At 30.6% G+C, this 21,950-nt stretch overlaps 1 protein-coding gene and 1 long non-coding RNA gene across 2 annotated transcripts in view; one reads left to right on the top strand and one right to left on the bottom strand.

The window, feature by feature from the left end:
• The first annotated feature begins 4,595 nt into the window (after positions 1 to 4,595).
• On the top strand, positions 4,596 to 5,329 carry LOC126902853 (uncharacterized). The gene is made up of 3 exons (XR_007703356.1): positions 4,596 to 4,817; positions 4,887 to 4,973; positions 5,106 to 5,329. It is a non-coding gene; the product is annotated as an uncharacterized LOC126902853 (long non-coding RNA).
• Positions 5,330 to 20,755: 15,426 nt separating this feature from the next.
• The window catches only part of LOC126902555 (uncharacterized), a 10,156-nt gene continuing 8,961 nt past the window's right edge, over positions 20,756 to 21,950 (bottom strand). Inside the window, exon 8 of the mRNA XM_050679944.1 lies at positions 20,756 to 21,045. Coding sequence (XP_050535901.1) covers positions 20,885 to 21,045 — 161 coding nt within the window. The 3' untranslated portion in view covers positions 20,756 to 20,884. The remainder of the gene's footprint in view (positions 21,046 to 21,950) is intronic.

Here is a 21,950-nt window from a genome sequence, read left to right as displayed (position 1 = left end):
TATCTGTTTAATTTAAATAAAGCTGTTCGACACTTATAAAACATTGTTATCATTTAATTTTACCTTACTTATTTTGTACATCTATTAGTTAATACAATTTCAATTGTAAATTTGCCAAATTTGCAGATCACTAGTTAATAATAGAGTATATGAAAATAATTTTACTCATATAATTAATATATCTATGATTATATGTTTACAATGACTACTATTAATACTATGATGAGTTATAAATACAAATACATTTTATTAACAAATCGCCAATATCTCAATACATGAAAACTTAGATGTTACCGTCTTGATGGTCTACTAACTTGCAAGCCGACTTAACCTGTTAATCACATGGCGTATAAAACCTAATCAGAACAAATCTGCACACACAACTTTTATTTATAATTTTTTCTATCTACTGGACTTGATACATTATTAACATAAATTGTGTAGTCATGCAATAAAACAAAGTGACACGAACCACATTGTCATATTTTGAATCCGAAAAAATTCATTAGTAAATTAAATATAACAAATATTTATAAAAATATATCGAATATTAAAATAGGATATTATTATTTAACTAACAATTTAAGCATATATATATAAAAAAAAAATAAATACAATAGAACATCGATTAGCCGTCCCCATCGAGACCATGATTGTGACGGTTAACCGAATAGAAGATTAACAGAAATTTTGTAACAAACATATAAAAGACATATTAAATAAAACAAATTTATATTTTTTATACTAAAATATTCCAACAGTTTCAATATAAAGTACATTCATTTAAATTATAAAAAATAATCAATCATTTTTTTTGGTTTTTTCCAAGATATTAAAACGACAATGTTGCGTATTTTACGAAGAAGTAAGACCTGTGTTTTATTTGTCTACTCTTGTACTTCAAATCAGACTAGGTACTTTGATAACATGGCCTCTACTCTAGAGTGGTTTGTAGTCTGGTTTAATTTGTTACTAATCTTCGACGGCAATAACGTTGTAATGTATGTATTACTCGGTACTCTCTTCGCATCCTTAACCCTCAGGTTGGCGAGTAAAAAGCAAAAAATGAACCGTTTGCGAATTAATACAACTCCCACACTCGATTCGCATTCACTTTGTAAGCGCAGAACTAATATACAGAATATTAGTTTTTAAATAATCCCACTACTGAAATGTTAAAAATAACTATACTATGAAACAGACACAATAATACACTACTGAAGAAGAAACACAATCTTTATTAAGGAATATTGCAAAAATACAAATTTATACGTTTAACACAAAAACATTTCACTAAGACCGCCACACAGGCACACACACACTGTTTTCTTTTTCTTTACCCGTTCCCCTGAAGACACTCAATCTCTATTTCCCCTCTACGTATCATTGATGACAGTTGTAAATAAGCTGATAATCATTCAACATTTCACAAAGCCTTCGTCGTGTATTTCATATCCTAACCAACCTGTTAATTATCCTGTTGTTGATACATCATTGTTTATTCCATTGCATAGTTGTACAATTTCGTCAAAACTTACAGTCTCGATTTCTTCAGATGTCAACGTTATTGGTTCAGCCAATAGTTTATTTCGTCCATTCTTCAAGTTAGACATTCTAAGATCAGATCCATTGGTGGTTATCGGGATATGTGATGGCTTACGGGGACTTAGCCCTTTTGAAATAATTATTCGTAATTGAATCCATCCCCCCCCCCCGTAAATTGTAAAAACTAATGGTTTTAAACATGCAAAATATATTGCTCTATAATAGGTATATTAATTCTATATAAACTTCATATTATGTTTCCCAAAATGCATATTTTACTTAAAAAAATTATATGTTAAGCCGGGTTCCCTATGATGGAATAGAGTCAACTCGTCTATTTGGGCAGAATAATTTTCCAAATATCTAAAACTTCTTTTAAATCCTTACTTAATTTAAAAAAAACATATTAATAAACCGAAATCATTCAATTTATATAGTTTTCAAAATTCAAGGATTTCGTGGTATGTAAATATATGGTAAATTTTTCAATAAAGAGTATTCAGTGTTTTTGTAATTTATAATATATTTTAGAATATATGATTAGTTATACATATAAAAAAAAAATGACAATGCAAAATATGAATATTTAAAGTCGTTGAACATCAATTTTGATTCTTTGAATTTTGTAATAATATATTGTATCACAATATAATACAAAGAAACTATTTTGTTATGGATGCTTCTGGTCTATCAATACCGTTCATAAAGATTTCATTATTATTCGAGAACGAATTGGATATACCTTTCCGACATATTTATGTACAAGTATAGAAACTTTGAACGTGCGGTCAATGTATAGGACTGGACCATTATGACAATCATATCGTGTCTTGAGCGATACTTATTGGATATAACGGCAGTTCAAGAAGTAAAGTGGGGCGGAACTGGTAGTATAAGATCCCAAGGAATCACAAATTTTTACAGTGGCGGATAAAAACACGAAAGGGTAGTAGTCTTTGTTATTAAAGACAAAGTTTTACCAGGTTTTGTCAAGTTTGAACCAATAAGTGATAGAATATGTTATGTAGAGTATAATGCAAATGGCTTAATATTATAATAGTAAATTGCTACGCACCTACAGAGGATAAAAATGAAGAATTAAAAAATGCTTTCTATGATGAACTGGACAGATAATGTAATGTATTACCGTCAGGAAAGCCATATATCAATATTGGTAACTCAAGACCTATACGTACGTATATCCTATGGATAAAGGTTATAAAAATAATTTCAATTTAAGATAACAATGATTAAAAATTATTTTTAGTTCATTTTTTTTTTAATTATCGAAACAAAATAAAATTTATTGGATAATTAAGTCATACTAATAAACAAAATATATAGACTTGAATTAACAAAAGTATGTCCAATAAAAATACTAATAACAATTAAATAATGGTCAAGGATACCAAAAGAAAATATGAGTAGGAGGTCTAAGATAATACATATGAATCCATAAGTCATAATAGAAATAGAAACGTGTAAATTAAGACAGATCCAATTAATATGATATCAGCCTAATAAATGATCTTTTATTTACACACAGCATTTTGCACACATAAAGTTAAAACAGTGAGTGGTGATTTATAGCTATTGTATAGATTTAATTGTCTATAGACAGACTAGCATCAGAACGGCCTTTATATTTTGTGAGTTCAATAACTACACTTGGTCGATGTAGTTTAAACATAATGCTCACATAGGCAGTATTTAAGAGTTCAATTCAGAACAAATTCACATATCAGATATTAACTGAATCAAATCATTTAAATAAAATAAATAACATTTATACATAATATTAAATAATTAATTTAATAATGTACCAACAGAAGAAAATAGGAGTGTAACGTGGACATGACAGATCCATTGCACGTGTCAGGGTAAAATGGACATGTCACCAATATCAATGAGTATCCTCTACATAAATGTAGAGGAACCATTAAGATGTTCACCATATCCACCCTGACCACACCCGAGGACCTGTCAGCTCACGGAAGATGAAGAAAGAAAAATTAAAGAAACAGAAAGAATTGACCATATAACATAATTTCAAACCATAGTTACAATCCATATGGTCATTAACTAAAATAAGAGAATATGACCAATAGTCAACTAACTCATAAAAAACAATGAATTAATTTACATGTGCACACTGTGCAAGACAAAATATAAAAAAAAAACATAATATACTACATTACAATAATACGATGTTACTAATAACTCAATCTAAACTAGATGTTGCCACTATAAGGGAATATATTAAAAGTCTAATTAACATAACAATTTATTTAGTAATCAAAGACTGACCTAACACAATGAAAATAAATCATCATTGAATCAAAGTAGGGCACTAATTTAAATAATCTAATCACCTTATAATAAGTAATTAAAACTGAGAAGATATAACTATTAATTTCTTAATAAATTATTTTTTTTTAGTTAATTTCAACGAAAACTGTGTTTTATTGTCCATGCAAATACCTAAGTTTTTTGAAATATTCAACAAAGAAACAAATAATTTGTTTCTTTTGAATATGGTAACTAGTGTACTTATTACACTAGTCTCCATAGTCAAAATAAAATAATTTAAATATGTGCAAATAGTGTATGAGATTCAATTATAGAAGACATTTATAGACAGACTATTAGTATAATGCGTGAGCAACATAATAAATTAAAAAATCAGCATTAATAAAAAAATATACAATTAATAAACACTAATATTACTTTAAAATTTTTGTTTAATTTTTAGAAGTTATAAAGAAGAACAAATGTTTTATATTATGTTGAAGCTAAAGCTCAAATAATTTACAATCCTATGATAGTGTTGATGTCATGTCTGAAAAATTAATAGAGTCAATTAAAACTAAGAATTAAATGTCACGTGCAATTTTTACTCATTGCATGGTTCATAGAATAAATCTTTTGGTTGCAGATATGTGCATCATTTTTAAAGTAATAATCAATATTAATAAATTATGTTTATTTTATTAAAATATTATTTTGTAATAATTAAAAATTATAAAAAAAAACTTTTAGTTTTTAACACAATTGAGTGTATATAAGTTCATTTTTCTCATCCCCAAAAGAATTGTCATTTAGATGAATTGCAAAACAACTTGGGTATAAACACAATATCTATGGGCGCATTAGTAATACTAGATGGAATTGTTGATTTAAAAACTGTGAAGCCATTAAACAATGTTTTAAGAGTATTCTTATTGTATTTAAAAGATAAATAGAAAATGAAGCTGATGTCAATGAAGTAAAAGGTATGATTCATAAACTAATATAGTTTTTAATCTAATTGATGTAAATTTCATTAATTGTTGTTTTGTTAGAAATACTCTCAACAATTACAAAAGGATGGCTCCTTTTTTATTATACTTTTGTTCATCATGCACAACATCTTGTGTTTCATATATATAGTAAGCAATATTTTTCAAAATAAAAATATGATTCTAAATTATTATATATTTATGTTATATATAATATAAATATTTTTTATTTAAAATAATATTAGCCACAAGGGACCAATTTTTATTATATTTTATTTCAAGTAGGGCCTAAAAGAAAAAAACAACAGCCAAATCATTTGGATCGGATTATAGTAAACACTACTAAACACTACAGATGCAATATCTAAAATAATGCGCGAACACATAATAAAAGCTGAAGATTATTACTGAATCAATATATATATTATAAAATCCTAGATTCATTTTAACAACATTTAAAATTTGAAAACAAAGTCGATTTTCCATAGAGAATATGCCTCTTGCTGATGAAGTTGATGAATTTATAAAACTAAATTATATTAAAATATTCAGTTCATTGATTATTTTAAGGTATTTTATCTTCTTATGTTTTAGTGAGTTATTGCAAAATTACAAATGTACTTTTATATTATACATATAAACATGTAATATAATTTTTATCTATTATTATAAATGACAATATTTCATTGTAGGTTTTACCAGGTTTAAACATTTGCCAATATAGCTTGAAATCAGAAATAATGGTGACTAAAAACTGCCTTGCTAACATAGAAAAAGAAATATTGAAGATTTTAAAAAGAATATCACTCTTCAAGTATTGCCTAATTTTTATAAAATGTTCCAACTTGCTATTTCACTTCTAGTTAGTTCTGCAACGTGCAAGAGAAATTTCTTAGCAATGAAACAAGAAAAATTAAACAGTAAAAATATGCAATGTGTTTCATATTTTAATTTTGTGGTAAGAGGTGTGAGGCCAAAGGCAATATTCAATTTTAAATTTTGGCAACCATTCCAGAAATGATCTCTCTGTCAGTTGTGACGCGATTAAACTCTGATGAACTCTTTCCATACCATTCCCTTAGATTAAGAAGCCATGATTTTTTTTCTTCTTTCAGGGCATTTTTTCCATATATTTTCCCTTGCAAAATGGCTTTAAGTATTGAATACCTACTTTTATTTGTCACTATGTGACCCAGATATTGAAGCTTTCTTATCTTTATGGTGTTTATTTACACTGGGGAGGTACCCAAAAATATTTTCAACAATATTAAATAGTTTTTTTTCCTCATTATTTTTTACTAATTTAAAATAAAAGTAGTGTTATGAATTTAACTTAATTTTTTTTTCTCAACATAATAAATATAAATATATTTTTAAACCTTTGTAATTTTGTAACAGGAAAATTAAAAACCTAGTACAGGGGGGTCGCGGCACAGTAGTCACGTGGCATAGTTAAATCAAGTATAATGATATATGACAGTGATTAAAATCACTATAAAAAAAAAAACGCTTCGATGCAAATCTTTAGATAGTGTTTAATTTTAAAAAATTGGTGTATTATTCCAATAGCTACATGATCTGCTAGTTCCTTATTAATATCCTGATTAAGATATAGTATATCAATTGAAAAATAGATTATTAAAAAATATTATTTCTCATAAAAAATTGTATTGATCCATATATTTTTCAAAAAGTTATAGCACTTTAAAGTAAAAAATGTAAATTATAAAATCGAGAATTTTCACTCAAAAATAGCATTCGGTAGCCGTTTTCACCATAAAGACAAGTCCAGATTTAAAGATTTACCAAAACAAAATTCACTTTAAAATTTCTGAGTGTTATTTAATTCTTTAAGGAAAAATGAATTAAAAAAATCGATTAAGTCCCAGAGAGTGAAATCTTGAGTAGTGTCGTAGATTTTGTGTATTATAAAATCACCGAAAGAACTGATTTTAATAGGAAAAAATGAGTTTTTATAGTAGACAAGGGTCGTGTAGCGATCCCTAGTGTGATCTTGGAAACTGTAGATCTTAATAGTTATATGAGACTGGCTGGACTTAATTGAGAACCCACATATAGGCGTTACTTAGAATATGTACAATAATCAGATATAATTGCCTAGTTTATTAATTATATTATGTTCTAAATAAGGGAACCCTATTTTGGTGATCATGTGAATTCATAACATAGATATACACGTACAAAAGATAACATACTATAATATTCTAATATTATAAGTGATAGTATAATATTACATTTTCTTCCCTCCAAAAAATTAATTTTATTTCTTCTTAATAGTTTTTAACAGCTCAAGCAAGTAAAGAAAAGAGCTGTTAGCACTAAGTGAGTTATTTACTTACTATTGTTGTATTTAAATATCACTTTGATGTATTTAAATTATGGAACAATCTTTTTGCTCTAACTTATAGTTATAGTAGTTCAATAATAACGCAAAATGTAGTTAATAAAGGTATAATCAATCAAAATAAAACATATAAAATATTGATACACTTAAAACCGGATAAATAAATAATACACAAAATAAAAACTTAATGTCACAAGCGTATCACGCGGAAAGAGATTACCTTCGGTACTCCCGAGGTCTTCTCTTTCTCTCCCCCTTCAATTCATTCTATTTCATCTTATATACTAACATATTTTGTTTTTCTTTTTATAAAATTCATATAGTAATCATTTTCAAAAATGTTTATAAATATTTACTTCCTGATAGTAACAATAATTCGGGAATTACAATTAATCTAAACATTACAAAAGTGTTCTACTTCTAGGTTTACAAATAATAGACTATATTATATTTTTGTAATAATAGATCAAGAAATTCATAGTTAAACCAAACATTACAAAAATGCTTTGTTTTCAATTTTACAAAATAATGACCTATATTACACTATTCATCTTAATATTGTAGATAAGATAATCAGTATGTATTGTTCAAAACGAACGGTGTTTATTAAATTTATTAAACAATTAAAACAAAATGAATAAAATATCTTTAATAGTTAATAAATATTAAATTGCTTTTAGATTAAAATCGGATATAAACAACCTCAAAAAATCTATACTAATTATGCTGAAAACTTAGAAATTGTTTATGCATTTAAGAGGAAAGCAGTTGTCGTAACTCAAAAATGTAAATGAAAAAAAATATTAGAATAAATAGATGAAAAAGGGTTAGAATGATTATTTTTGTTGTTGTTAGAAAATGTGTAAGTGAGAGTTACTTTTTATTCGGGGTGTGATTCGAGGGTCATAAAATAACGATGTAAAAAATCTTACCTGGTAAAATTCTCTGGTTCTTATAATTATCCTTAGTGATGATATCGGTGAAAATGATAAATAAATACACAAGTTCAGATTTTTAGTTCACAAATTAACATATAAAATTTTGACAATGACGATTACGACGTTCGCACAACTTAATGCGGACCACGATAAAAACAGCGCGATACGGACCACGAAATGAACAGCCCAATACGGAGCATGAAAGGAACAGCTAGGAGCAAGGGTTTGCTCTGGCTTTTTATAATATTTTTTTACCCCCAAAAATCGTCACTGTCGAATTTTTAGTATAATTGTTTATTGATAAATAAGCATGAAACAGAGATCAATACAGATGAATAGAACATAAATTATTTTGACATTTACATATATAACATTAACATGTTTTTTAACAAGCAAGACGAAAATTGATACAATGCATTTAACTATTAATAGTAAAATAACAAAGATGACAAAAATAATATATAGATTTTCTTTTGGTGAGGAAGTATTTTAAAAGTAATTATTAATTGATTTATGACCGAACAGCATGTATTACAATGTAGTTATCGAAAAGGATCATGTCCTTGTAAAAATATAATGTATAATGAAACAAGTTAAAATGTACCATTTCTATGGATAGAAGTGGTGACTATTTGAAATGAAAAAAGAATATACTAATAAATACTAAAAAGATAGCATTGTTGAGTACATGAACAGGGTATTTTAGTGTTGTCTCGTATAAATAATCGTGACGATTATATTACGACACAGTGGCCTGCGATGATATTTTATGATGGGTATGCGCTAAAATACAATTTCAAGTTAAAACAAAAAAAAAGGTATTTTATTAATAAAAATTATAATCTAAAATTTATTTATAGATAAAATCCATTCGTCTTTCTTGTTTCAAAAATTCATTTATAACTTTATCATAAAATTCTGGATTAATTTTTTCTTTATGCAAAAGTCCATTTAAGATTGAAATTAATGATAATGAACTAAGTCTTTCTTGTCCTTGTGTAGATTTTTGATACGATTTGAGTCGTTTTAACGCCGAAAAAGATCATTCAACTGAAGCTGTTGTACTAAGAATAGTTAAAATTTGTTGACCGAGTTTAAATACTCCTTGGAACGCCGATATTATATCATTCATCTTAATTTTTTTGACTAAATCATATGGATTAGTATTTGAAAATTCTTCAGATGTGTATAATACAATTAATTCGTTATGTAATCTAATATAATCAAACATTTTTCCGAAATTTGACTCTCAAAAGTTTTCTAGCGCAGAATTTGGAATTTCGTTCGTGTAGTTTGAATATTTATTTGGGTCAGTTAATGATAAAAATTCGAATTTATTTAGAGAACCAAATCGTGCTTGCAAATTTGTTAATATGTTATCAAATATTTCATTAAAAAGTACTTTGTGAAATGTTTTCGGGTCACGTATTTTACGTTGTAGCTCAAAATCGCCTTTATCTAATAAAACTGTTTCCCATAATGTTTCAAATAGATTTAACCTATAATTTTGCAGTTGACATTTAGTTTCTCCAATTTTTTTCACACAGTATAAAAAACCCAGCACAGGGGGGTCGCGGCACAGTAGTGACGTGGTATAGATGGATCAAGTATAATGATATCTGACAGTGATTAAAATCACTATCAAAAAAAAAACGCTTCGATGCAAATCTTTAGATAGTGTTTAATTTTAAAAAATTGGTGGATTATTCCAAAAGCTACATGATCTGCTAGTTCATTATTAATATCCTAATTAAGATAAATATGTCAAATAAAAAAGGGATTATTAAAAAATATTATTTCTCATAAAAAAATAATGTTGATCCATACACTTTTCAATATGTCATAGCGTTATAAAGTTAAAAATGTAAAAAATAAAATCGAGAATTTTCATACAATAATAGCATTTGGTAGCCATTTTCACTGAGAAGATAAAATAAAGTCCGAAATTTTTTTTTCGCATAATAAAATAAATTACATTTAAAAATAAATTAGCTTTAATTTAAGATATATATAAAAGTATCAGACTTTCCGGAACACTTTCAAAATTTAAGTTGAAAAAGTAAATTTTTTGTGAAAAAGTTGTCATTTTAAATCCCCCCTGTGGGCAGGTAAAGGGTTAGATATAAAAAAATATATATACCAAATGATAGATAAAGACATCATGCATCTATAAAAAAAAATTATATTGATTCATACATTTTTCAAAAAGTTATAGCATAATAAAGTTAAAAATATAAAATACAAAATCGAAAATTTTCACACAAAAATAGCATTTTGTAGCCATTTTCACCGTGAAGATAAAATAAAGTCCGAAATTTTTTTTTTGCATAATAAAGAACATTACATTAGCTTTAATTTAAGATATATATAAAAGTGTCAGACCTTCCGGAACATTTTCAAAAGTTAAGTTGAAAAAGTTAATTTTTTGTGAAAAAGTTGTCATTTTAAATCCCCCCTTGTGGGCAGGTGAAGGGTTAAATTTATGAAAAAAATATACCAAATGAAAGGTAATGATATTGTGCATCTATATAAAAAATAATTATATTGATATGTTTATTTTTAAAAAAGTTACGGCAGTTTTAATAAAAAAATTGAAAAATTTTCAAAAATTAGCCATTTTTAAATTTGTAATTTTTTCGGAGGTTTCCCCCATTTACGGGGAACGAGGGAATTTTTTTTAATTTTTGAGGGTAATGTCTTTGACTAGATACGAATTGTGATCTTTTGACGTATCATTGAAAGAAATCGGTTCCGTGAGAGCTGAGAAAAAGTGGTAACAGACACAAAAAAAAATACCTTTTCAGCTTCGCATCGAAGCTAAAAAAATAAATACATCTTAGTAAAACCAATACCTTCTCAGCTTCGCATCGAAGCTAATATCTAAACATTTTATTTGTAAGGCTTCATATAAAATATCAGTTAAACTAAATATTTTACTAAATACTATTAGCAAAAAGTATGTTTAATGACTATCTAAAAATTTGATAAACCCTAAAGATAATACTATTGCTTCATTATCCCAATCTTTGTAATTATCTTATACATGTTTAAAAAACTCTATGAAATATGTATTGATTTCGTTAACCATATTTACTAAGTGAGAAGAAAAATTCCATCTAGTTGGCGCATTTTTTTTTTAGTAAAATTAGATAAAGCATGTGTACGTTTAGAAGATTTAGTAAAAAATGATCCCATACATGCTAATGTTTGAAAAAAAATCTTACAATCTTTTATATTTGATGCTGCTTGTGAAAGTACAAGATTTAATGAATCACTAAAACAATGGACAAATAATCCTTTTGGGTAGAGCTCCTTTACTTTAACTTGTAGTTCTCCAACATGACCACTTATAACAGCCGCTCCGTCGTAAGTTTAAGCTACTAATTTATCTTTTAATTCATACCTATTAACTATATCAATTACGTGTTTTAATAAACAGTCTGCTGATCTATCAGAACTAACGTCAACAAATAAGATAAAACGTTCATGCGCTTCTCCGGTTTATGATGGACATACCTCAAAGTAGTTGATAATTGAGACAGATTTGTTATGTCCGAAGTTTCATCTAATAATATTGCAACAAAATTAGCATTTTTTATTTCTGATTCAATGGATGTTGATATGATGTTGCTAATTGAGCCAATAAGATCATTTTGAATTCTATTTGATGTACCACGGAATATTCTTGATGTTTTTAAATGTACGTTTAAAATAGAATCATAAGATGATAAAAAATTTAAACAACCGAGGAAATTTTCCTGATTTTTAAAGAAGTAACTCTTTCATTGTGACCGCGAAATGGTAATTCGTAGATCACAAAAAAACAAACACAATCAATAAAACGTTTTAAAACGTCTCTATTTTTTTTTACTAATTCATTATGGCGTATTACATCTGAATGTCTCTGTTCATCAAGCTGCAAATCAATTCTAGATTTTCCAAACATTTTAAATTTTAAAACAGAAGAAATATGTGTTTGAGATCGTTCATATTTTTGAATACCATTTGTTAAATTATTTAAATTAACAAAACCAAACATTTTTTTCCCTGGTGAATAAAACACAAGACCAAGAGAAAAGTTTATTTAATTTTGTGCTACCAGCCAATCATGAAGTATTTAAATAATTAGAAATATTAAAATAACGATGTAAACTTTGTTTTTTTCTTTGTGATTAGTTGTCAATTTTGGAATTTCTGGACATGGTCTACCATTTTTTACAATTGTTAATTTTTCATCGAAATTTTTTAAATTAAATTCATTTTTCAATAGATGCTCGATTAAGCAATTGTTTGAATCAGTATTCATTGTTTATAAAAACAAATAGAAACAAGGCAAATGAAATTTGATTACTCCTAATTATAATAATTTATTTAAATAATAATTATCTATATTTATACTACAATATTATGCTGGAGGAATTAATGTACTTACATTTAAATTTTTGTTCATCACAAAATTGATTATGAGGACTTGTGGACACGTCGACGGTTGACGACAAAATAATTTTGTCATTTTTCAATGTACCCGTTTAATATTATAATAAAAGTATATTAATAACGAAAATAATCCAATATGTATCGTAAAAATATTGGAATTCCGTTTTTTAAATTATCGATAAGCGCTAGGCATAGCGCTTTCAACCGCCACATAAAAACATGTATATCCCCTTCTACCGCAACCGGTCATTCCTATAAATAACGATACGGGACAGGCAATCCAAAATACGAGCAATTCTGTAAAGAAATTGCCTATACAAAAAAAATTCATTTAATTTCTTTCAAAGAAACCTAATAAATTTTTTTTAATTGAATACTCAAATAAGAATTAATGAATAGTTGTAATTTTAATGTATAAGTCAAATTGTCATTTAACATTATAAATATTAATCTTTTTTTTTTCTTCCTTTTCCCCCGGACATGCGCCGCTTACCTAGCTTGCCCTGACCGCACGCCACTGGAGTAAAGCCATTACTAATTAATAGTGATTTAGAATTTTACAAATAGGTCACATAATACTTTTACATATATTCAAGTATCAGATGACCCTAAAAATGTAAGTAAAGTGTTTTATTATGAACAAAGAAAATAGTTTCTAAAAATGTTTATAATATTTTGATGGCATTCAAATTAAAGTTTGATGATTTGGACGAATCAGTAAACTTAGTAAGCAGTTGCATGTACAATATTGTAGATGGAAATGGACTCATTGTTAACCAGTAAATATTATGAGCGAAAAAAATATTACTGACTTAAATGAATATATTGAAAAAAAAAATACTTCAAAAAATAAAACTATTAATAGGTTTTAAGAGTCCTATAATATCTAAATCTAATAATGGAGTTATTCTCTCCAATACAGTAAGTTTATAAATTACTTTTAACTTAATGTTTATTGACTTCATTAAAGCTTTTTGAAGAATTTTGATTGCAATAAACAAGATATGATTAATAGTGTTTATTGATATTTAACTATCGCTCTACTTAAAATATCTAGAAGACAAAAATTATTATAGAATTACTTGACATTATTTTGGCTGTGTTATGCATCAAAATGATTTACAACTTACTGTGTAAAGATATATTTTTAGTTATAAATGAGGTACTGGCCATAGAAGGTGCATTTGCTCAAGTTATGAAATTTTAGAACTTCAATAAAAATTTCCATATTCCATTCTTTTCTTCATTGACATGAAACTCAGACTTTTGGTAAAAGATAAGGCTATTGAAAATTAATGAAGTTTTAAAAATAACAATGAAATATCAAGAGACAACTTTACATAATAATGAAGCAGCTGTATAATTATACTTGAAAATAAATTACAATCCAAAATTTTCTAAAAAAATATTTAAATTTTGGGTACAACTGTTTAGCATACTAGCAAAATTAATGTAACTAAATTTTGATGTATTTTACTTCATTATATTATACTTAATTCATTATTTTTATGACAAAAATCGAATACAGTTTCCAAACAATTTATACAATTTTTTTAACAAACAATACTATTAAATTTATTTTAAACATAACTATATGCCTTGTATTTTTACTAATAATAAAACATGAATTCATTATTTTTCAGAAATCTGATGTAATCAAATCATCAATAGAAAATAAATTAAATTTCAAAAAAATTTCTGGGAACAATGATGACATTTTTTCATTAAAAAAACAAAAATTAGATTCTGATAATATAAAACCTTTATTGGTTGTAAAAATGGAAAAGTTATGTATTATTGTAATGTGTATAATTTTGAAGCTGACTCTATAATTACACTTTTAACAAATCGATCATTCGAACTTAAAGAAAGTGGCCAATTCAAATGTTATGAATGTCCTACAACATACAAAACAGTACATTCACTAAAATGACATTCCAAATCATACAATGATATATTTCACACGTGTAAGCTTTGTGATAGACAATTTTCTAAAAAAGAAGCCCTTAGTTTATTATTCCTAATAAACTTCAGTGTATTATTTTATTTGTCGAAACAACCGCAACTTAATTTTACACGTTTTAAAAAAAATTCACCTACTTTTTTTAGAAAAATGAATACTTTTCATTACAATAAATACGCTATTATATAAATAATCACATATGATTCTCTTTTATTAACATGTCTGTCGCCACTTTTACTCAGCACTCACCGGATTTCAACCATACGTCAAAAGATCACAAATATATGATTTGTAGTTTTTACAAACTATACTTAACTATTCTAGTTAAAGACATTGTTCTTAAAAATTGAAAAAATGTTCCTCGCTCTCTGTAGAAAGAGGTAATCCCAAAAAAATTTCACATCTATTTGATATAATTTTTTTCAAAATCTAACCCTATATCTGACCGCAGGGGCGTATAAAAATAGCAACTTTTTCACAAAAAAAAAAACAATTTTTTCAACTTAAATTTGGAAAATGTTCCGCAAATACTGCGTCCTTTAAACATATATTAAATTAAAGCTTATGTTACGTAGTATAAGTTAAAAAAAAATCCTGACTACCTATTTTTTATATGCAAATGTCCATGGAAGTGTAACAAAAAATAGAAGTCAATTTTGCTTTTGGAATAATTCATCAATTTATAAAAATTAAACACTATCTACAAATTTGTATCGGAGCGTTTCTTTGTGATATTGATATTAATCACTGTCAAATAACATCTATACTTAAAATAATTGTTCTGTAAGGAGCCAAGAAAGGTATGTGGCGGTCGAATATTCTAGAATGTTCGACCGCCGCCGCCTCTAGAAGATTCGTCGCTCTACATAAGCGTGTGGCGGTTGAATGTTCTAGAGAGTTCCGACGCCGCCTCTAGAAGATTCCTCTGACTATTTAAGGGCAAGATCGTCGCTCCAGTCAGTCAGTCGATCAGTCAATCACTTACGCATTCTGTCTTAAACGCGCTTCGTCTCTCGCTGTTATTTGTTAGTTCGTTGTAATATAGTATAGTTGTTATTAAATCTTAAAAGTGTTATTACTTCTATATATTACACCTCGCTACATTGGTAACCTCGACGATAACAAGTATGAACGCCGAAGAACTACGCAATCAATTGGAGGAGTTACGTCAAGAAAACGCTCGCCTTGCAGCACTACAGGCACAGCAATATCCAACAGCTTCAGTGAATCGCGTTGCCGTCAAGTTGCCACATTTCTGGTCCGAAAGACCTAGCTTATGGTTCTCACAGGTTGACTCGCAGTTTGCAATCTCGGGAATAACAAGTGAGGAAACAAAATTTAATTATGTTGTGGCTCAGCTTGATACGCGTTACGCCGCCGAAGTAGAGGATATTATTACTAACCCACCGCCTACTGAACGCTACAAACATCTTCGCGCAAAACTCGTTGAACGGTTGTCTATCTCAGAAGAACAACGTGTGCGGTAACTCATCAATGAAGAAGAACTAGGTGACCGTAAGCCATCACAGTTCTTACGACATCTCCGTTCCCTTGCCGGCACTACTACATTACAAGACAATATTTTACGTCAACTTTGGCTCCGCCGTCTACCATCACAAGCACAAGCTATTTTAACTGCACAATCAGAGCTTCCTCTGGATAAGGTAGCCGAGCTGGCTGACAAAATTGTTGAAGTGCAGCCAGCCCCCTCGCAATTCGTCCATGCTGTTGCCACGACGAACAATAAAAAGGAACTCGATGTTTTAGCTGCCATTGAAGCACTCACAAAACAGGTAAGCCAATTATGTGCTAAACGCCCACAACGTTCCCACTCTAGGTCACGTAACCGTTCAAACGTGGAACTGACTAACGGCAAAGGATGGTGTTGGTATCATAGCACTTATGGAGAAAAGGCTGCCAAATGTAAGGCTCCCTGCAAGTATCAGGAAAACTCCAACGACAGTCAGTAGCGGCGGCAACAGACTGTCCGAACCCGAGCAGCCGCCTGTTTGTTACAGATCAAATAACAAAACGCCAATTTTTAGTCGACTCCGGTTCCGACTTATCTTGTTACCCTCAACGGCTACTACGGGAACGACGCCATGCCACCGATTACGACCTCAGCGCGGCCAACAACAGTACCATAAAAACTTACGGGACGGTCCATCTCAATTTGAATTTAGGACTTCGACGCAGTTTCCCGTGGAGTTTTATTGTCGCCGACGTGAGTACTCCTATCATTGGTTCCGACTTCATGGCATACTACCACTTGCTGCCGGATTGCCGTACCAAACGTCTTATTGATGGTGTCACAGGCTTGGCTGTGAATGGTAAGGTTTCCTCTGTAAATCAATGCAGCATAAAATCAGTTGCCAACACTTCCCCTTGGGCTGCACTTCTCGCAGAATTTCCGGACATCACACGTCCCACCGGATTGCCCAGGACAATAAAACATCAAACAGTGCACCACATTCTTACGACACCTGGTCAGCCAATAGCCTGCCGCCCACGCCGCTTAGCTCCAGGTAGACTAAAAATCGCCAAACAGGAATTCGCGGAAATGGTCAAGGCAGGTACCGCTAGACCTTCAAGCAGTCCGTGGTCTTCACCATTACATTTAGCACCGAAAGGGGAGAACAGCTGGCGTCCTTGCGGTGATTACCGCGCGCTGAACGCCCGAACTATACCAGACTCCTATCCAGTCAGACACATACATGATTTCTCGCACAACCTGGCTAATTGCACGCTATTTTCCACAATCGATCTGGTAAAGGCTTACCATCAAATACCTGTTAATCCGGACGATATATGCAAAACAGCCATTACCACTCCATTCGGACTTTACGAATTTCCTTTTATGACATTCGGATTGCGAAATGCTGGACAAACTTTTCAACGCTTCATAGACGAAGTTACCAATGGGTTGGACTTCTGTTATGCATATATTGATGACATTTTGGTATTCTCTAAATCGGAAGAGGACCACAAACAGCATTTACGCACTCTTTTCGGGAGACTTTCTGACTACGGTGTTGTCGTTAACCCGCAAAAATGTGTATTAGGTTCGGCTGAGGTGAAATTTCTAGGTTACCTAGTATCTTCTGAAGGCACCCGCATGCCACCGGAACGCGTCAAGGCCCTACGACAGTATCCATTGCCAAAATCTATGCAAGGATTACGCCGGTTTTTGGGAATGGTAAATTTTTATCGCCGGTTTATTCCCAAAGCTGCCGACCTGCAAGCACCACTTCACGGTATTCTCAAAGGCCCGAAGACAAAAGGTTCCCAACCGATAGAATGGACTCCCGAGTTAGAAAAAGCGTTCACCACATGCAAAGAAAGTCTTGCGACCGCTACTCTTTTAGCACATCCTCATCCAGCCGCACGACTTGGACTATTCACAGACGCATCTAGCCAATCTATCGGCGCATGTCTGCAGCAGCGAGTCAATAACATCTGGCAACCCATAGCATTTTTTTCAAAGAAAATGTCGGTGAAACAAAGTGCGTGGCCTGCGTATTATCGTGAGTTGCTTGCCATCTATGAATCGGTGAAGTATTTCAGGCACATTGTCGAAGCACAACCATGTACCATTTTCACCGATCATAAGCCACTCGTATATGCTTTCACCCAACGGAGAGAAAAGATACCTCCTACGCAACTCAACCAGTTGACATTCATATCCGAATTCACCACCGACATTCAACACATTAAAGGTGATGAAAATATCGTCGCGGATACAATGTCACGCATTGAAGTTGTGTCTCTCCCGCTGGACTACCGAGCTCTTGCTGCATCTCAAGACACGGATGATGAACTCAAACATTTTACTGACAACAATTCATCTCTTCATTTGGAGAAGGTACTAGTGCCAGGATCTTCAGCCTATATTTATTGCGACACGTCAACGGGACGCCCACGACCATTTTTGCCACAACGATTCCGGCGTCACGCATTTGATCAGTTACACAACCTTAGTCACCCCGGTGCACGCGTAACAGCTCACTTAGTTTCGGAACGATTTGTGTGGCCAGCAATGAAAAAGGATTGCCGTTCCTGGACACGTGCTTGCGTCCACTTTCAGCGATCGAAAATAAGCCGACATGTTTCAGCCCCACTGGGAAACTTTGAAACACCTTCACGCCGATTCAAACACGTTCATGTCGATATCATCGGTCCATTGCCGCCATCACAGTCCTTTAGGTACTGTCTGACGGTAATCGACCGTTTCACCCGTTGGCCGGAGGTGTATCCACTCGAACGTATAACAGCAGACGATGTCACTAAGGGTTTCCTCAATTGCTGGATTTCACGCTATTGAGTACCTCAATACGTTACGACTGACCGTGGTACTCAGTTTGTTTCAGCTACTTTAAAAACTTTAGCAAAACGTTTTGGTTTTACGCTTCGCCCCACTACCAGTTGGCATCCTGCTGCAAACGGATTCGTCGAACGAATGCACCGACAACTAAAGGCAGCCATCATGGCCCACGCAAAAGACTCGTGGACTGAGTCACTGCCTATCGTGCTTCTCGGAATACGTTCTGCGTTTAAGGAAGACTTAAAAGCCACGTCTGCGGAACTTGTTTATGGTGAGCCTCTTAATCTTCCTGGTGATTTCTTCACAGACAAGCAAGATAATAGCAGTACGAACGACCCTACTAGCTTACTAGATCGTCTTCGCAGTGTTATGAATAAAATTCGTCCAGTACCTGCATCTCGCCACTCAAATCCACGATCATTTGTTTTTGCGGACCTTAAGGACTGTTCACACGTATTTCTCAGGGAGGGAGGTGTCCGAGCAGCACTTCAACCGCCATATCAAGGTCCCTACGAAGTAATTGCCCGAAATGACAAAACGTTCACAATAAAAGTTCGAAATCAACCAGTTACGGTGACGATTGATAGAGTAAAACCTGCCTACCTCATGGTGAACGAAAGNTCTGCCTACATCATGATGAACGAAAGCACAACCGTTAGCCAGGCACGTGCTCCACCAGCGACTGCCCCGGATACGACCAAACAAAAACAACCGCCTAATACCGATCCATCAACACAGCCAGTACGAACAACTCGCTCAGGCCGCCGAGTCAGATTCCCGGACATTTTTGACCCTAGCTAACTCCACTCCGTAGGGGGGTGGTGTGGCGGTCGAATATTCTAGAATGTCCGGCCGCCGCCGCCTCTAGAAGATTCGTCGCTCTACATAAGCGTGTGGCGGTCGAATGTCTAGAGAGTTCCGACGCCGCCTCTAGAAGATTCCTCTGACTATTTAAGGACTATTTAATATCTTTTCAATATACTTTTGAATGAGAGTGATAAGTAATAATTGCCTTATCTAATTTCTTATCATGATATTTATGCCAAGTTTGTAATGTATACACACTATCATCATATGTATACACAGTAATCATGAAAAGATAGCGTTTTCTTCTGTCCTTTTCTCAATACATATTTCAATGTTTATAACCATGAAATAGTGCATGAAAATTCAAATTTTTACAAACTTCAAAACGCTACAGAATATTTACTACTGAATATTAATAAGATATTTTTTTACTAAAATTTTTCTTAAATTCTACTCTACAAAATAGCTTTTTTTTTTACATTTTATTTAAAATTTAAAAATAATTAATATTTTTAATAAAATATAAAAAAATTAATTATTGAGATATAGCTATAGACCTAACGTCTAACTATTATTTAAAAAAAAAATCAGCTAAAAATATTAACTGGATCAAAAGTTATTTAAGTTGTCAGTGAGTGGTGGGCCACCCTGTATATATACGTCGGTGTAGGCATTTGAAATTATACGATTTATGTTAATATGAACTCGCGTGTAACTATTTCTATAGTACAACCTAATATTAAATATGTTAACCGGTTAATTTTAGTGCTTTTTTATAGAAAGTATTTTACGTTTGATTAGTTAATCTTTGGATGAAAATTTTGTGTGTTGGTTCACAGCTTTGTTTGTGTAGCAAGATTTCATTCACCTTAAGTGTGTATACAGTGCCCTCTGATACCTTATTGTGAAGTTTTAATTCTATTAAATAATTAACATCACTTATTTTTTTCAAAAAACAAATTATTTTAGCTGATACCATTGTAATTTCCAACAGGTGATCTTTTTAAATAAAAAAAAGATCAATAACATTTTTGTTATTGATTTATTTATTTGTTAATAAAAAACAAATGAAAAGAACTACCAATTTATTATAATTTTTTTATCTGTTTAATCATATTATGTATTTGAATTATTTCACACTATAAAAATAATATGATTTGAACAAATAAATTATTTCAACTATACAAAAATAAATAAATAATTTCATGGCTTATTTCATATAATATTTTATTATTTTGGAGACACATTTTTCTTAAATTGCCCTACAACATTTCCCGAAGGGTAATAATTTGTCACTATAATATACATGCCGTTAGAACCTTTTGAAACACCTATTCCTATTTCTTTTGAATTTTTCCAAAGTAATTGAGTCATATGTCCATATGTTTTATCTAAAAAAAAATAGTGCATCAATAAATTTTCAAACTCACAATGAAGCTAAATATTAACATATTTAAAAAAAAACCCAGCACAGGGGGGTCGCGGCACAGTGGTGACGTGTCATAGATAGATCAAGTATAATGATATCTGACAGTGATTAAAATCACTATCAAAAAAAACGCTTCGATGCAAATCTTTAGATAGTGTTTAATTTTAAAAAATTGGTGGATTATTCCAAAAGCTACATGATCTGCTAGTTCCTTAGTAATATCCTGATTAAGATAAAGTATGTCGAATGAAAAAGGGTTTATTAAAAAAATTTATTTCTCATAAAAAAATTGTGTTGATCAATACACTTTTCAATATGTTTTAATATTATAAAGTTAAAAATGTAAAATACAAAATCGAGAATTTTCACACAAAAATAGCATTTGGTAGCCATTTTCACCTTGAAGATAAGTCTAGAGCTCCCTAGAACTTCTTAAGCGGGAAAGCGTCTTATGCGGGAATGAAAAAAAAAATTATGTGATTGAAATATCGAGTTTATTTTTTTATTATTAAACATAATTTACTGTATATTACATAAGCTTTAATTTAAGATATATATAAAAGTGTCAGACCTTCCCGAACATTTTTAAAAGTTAAGTTGAAAAAGTAAATTTTTTGTGAAAAAGTTGTCATTTTAAATCCCCCCCTGTGGGCAGATAAAGGGTCAAATGTACAAAAAAAATGTATCAAATGATAGGTAAAGACATCAAGCATCTATAAAAAAAAAATTATATCGATATGTTCATTTTTGAAAAAGTTACGGCACATTTTAGTAAAAAAAATTGAAAAAATTTCGAAAATTAGCGATTTTTAAATTTGTAATTTTTTTGGAGGTTTCCCCCATTTACGGGGAACGGGGGAATTTTTT

The sequence above is a fragment of the Daktulosphaira vitifoliae genome, unplaced genomic scaffold (assembly GCF_025091365.1).
Source record: "Daktulosphaira vitifoliae isolate Bord-2020 unplaced genomic scaffold, ASM2509136v1 Scaffold_1, whole genome shotgun sequence".
Classification (NCBI taxonomy): domain Eukaryota; kingdom Metazoa; phylum Arthropoda; class Insecta; order Hemiptera; family Phylloxeridae; genus Daktulosphaira; species Daktulosphaira vitifoliae.
This window is presented reverse-complemented; position numbering and strand designations above follow the sequence as displayed.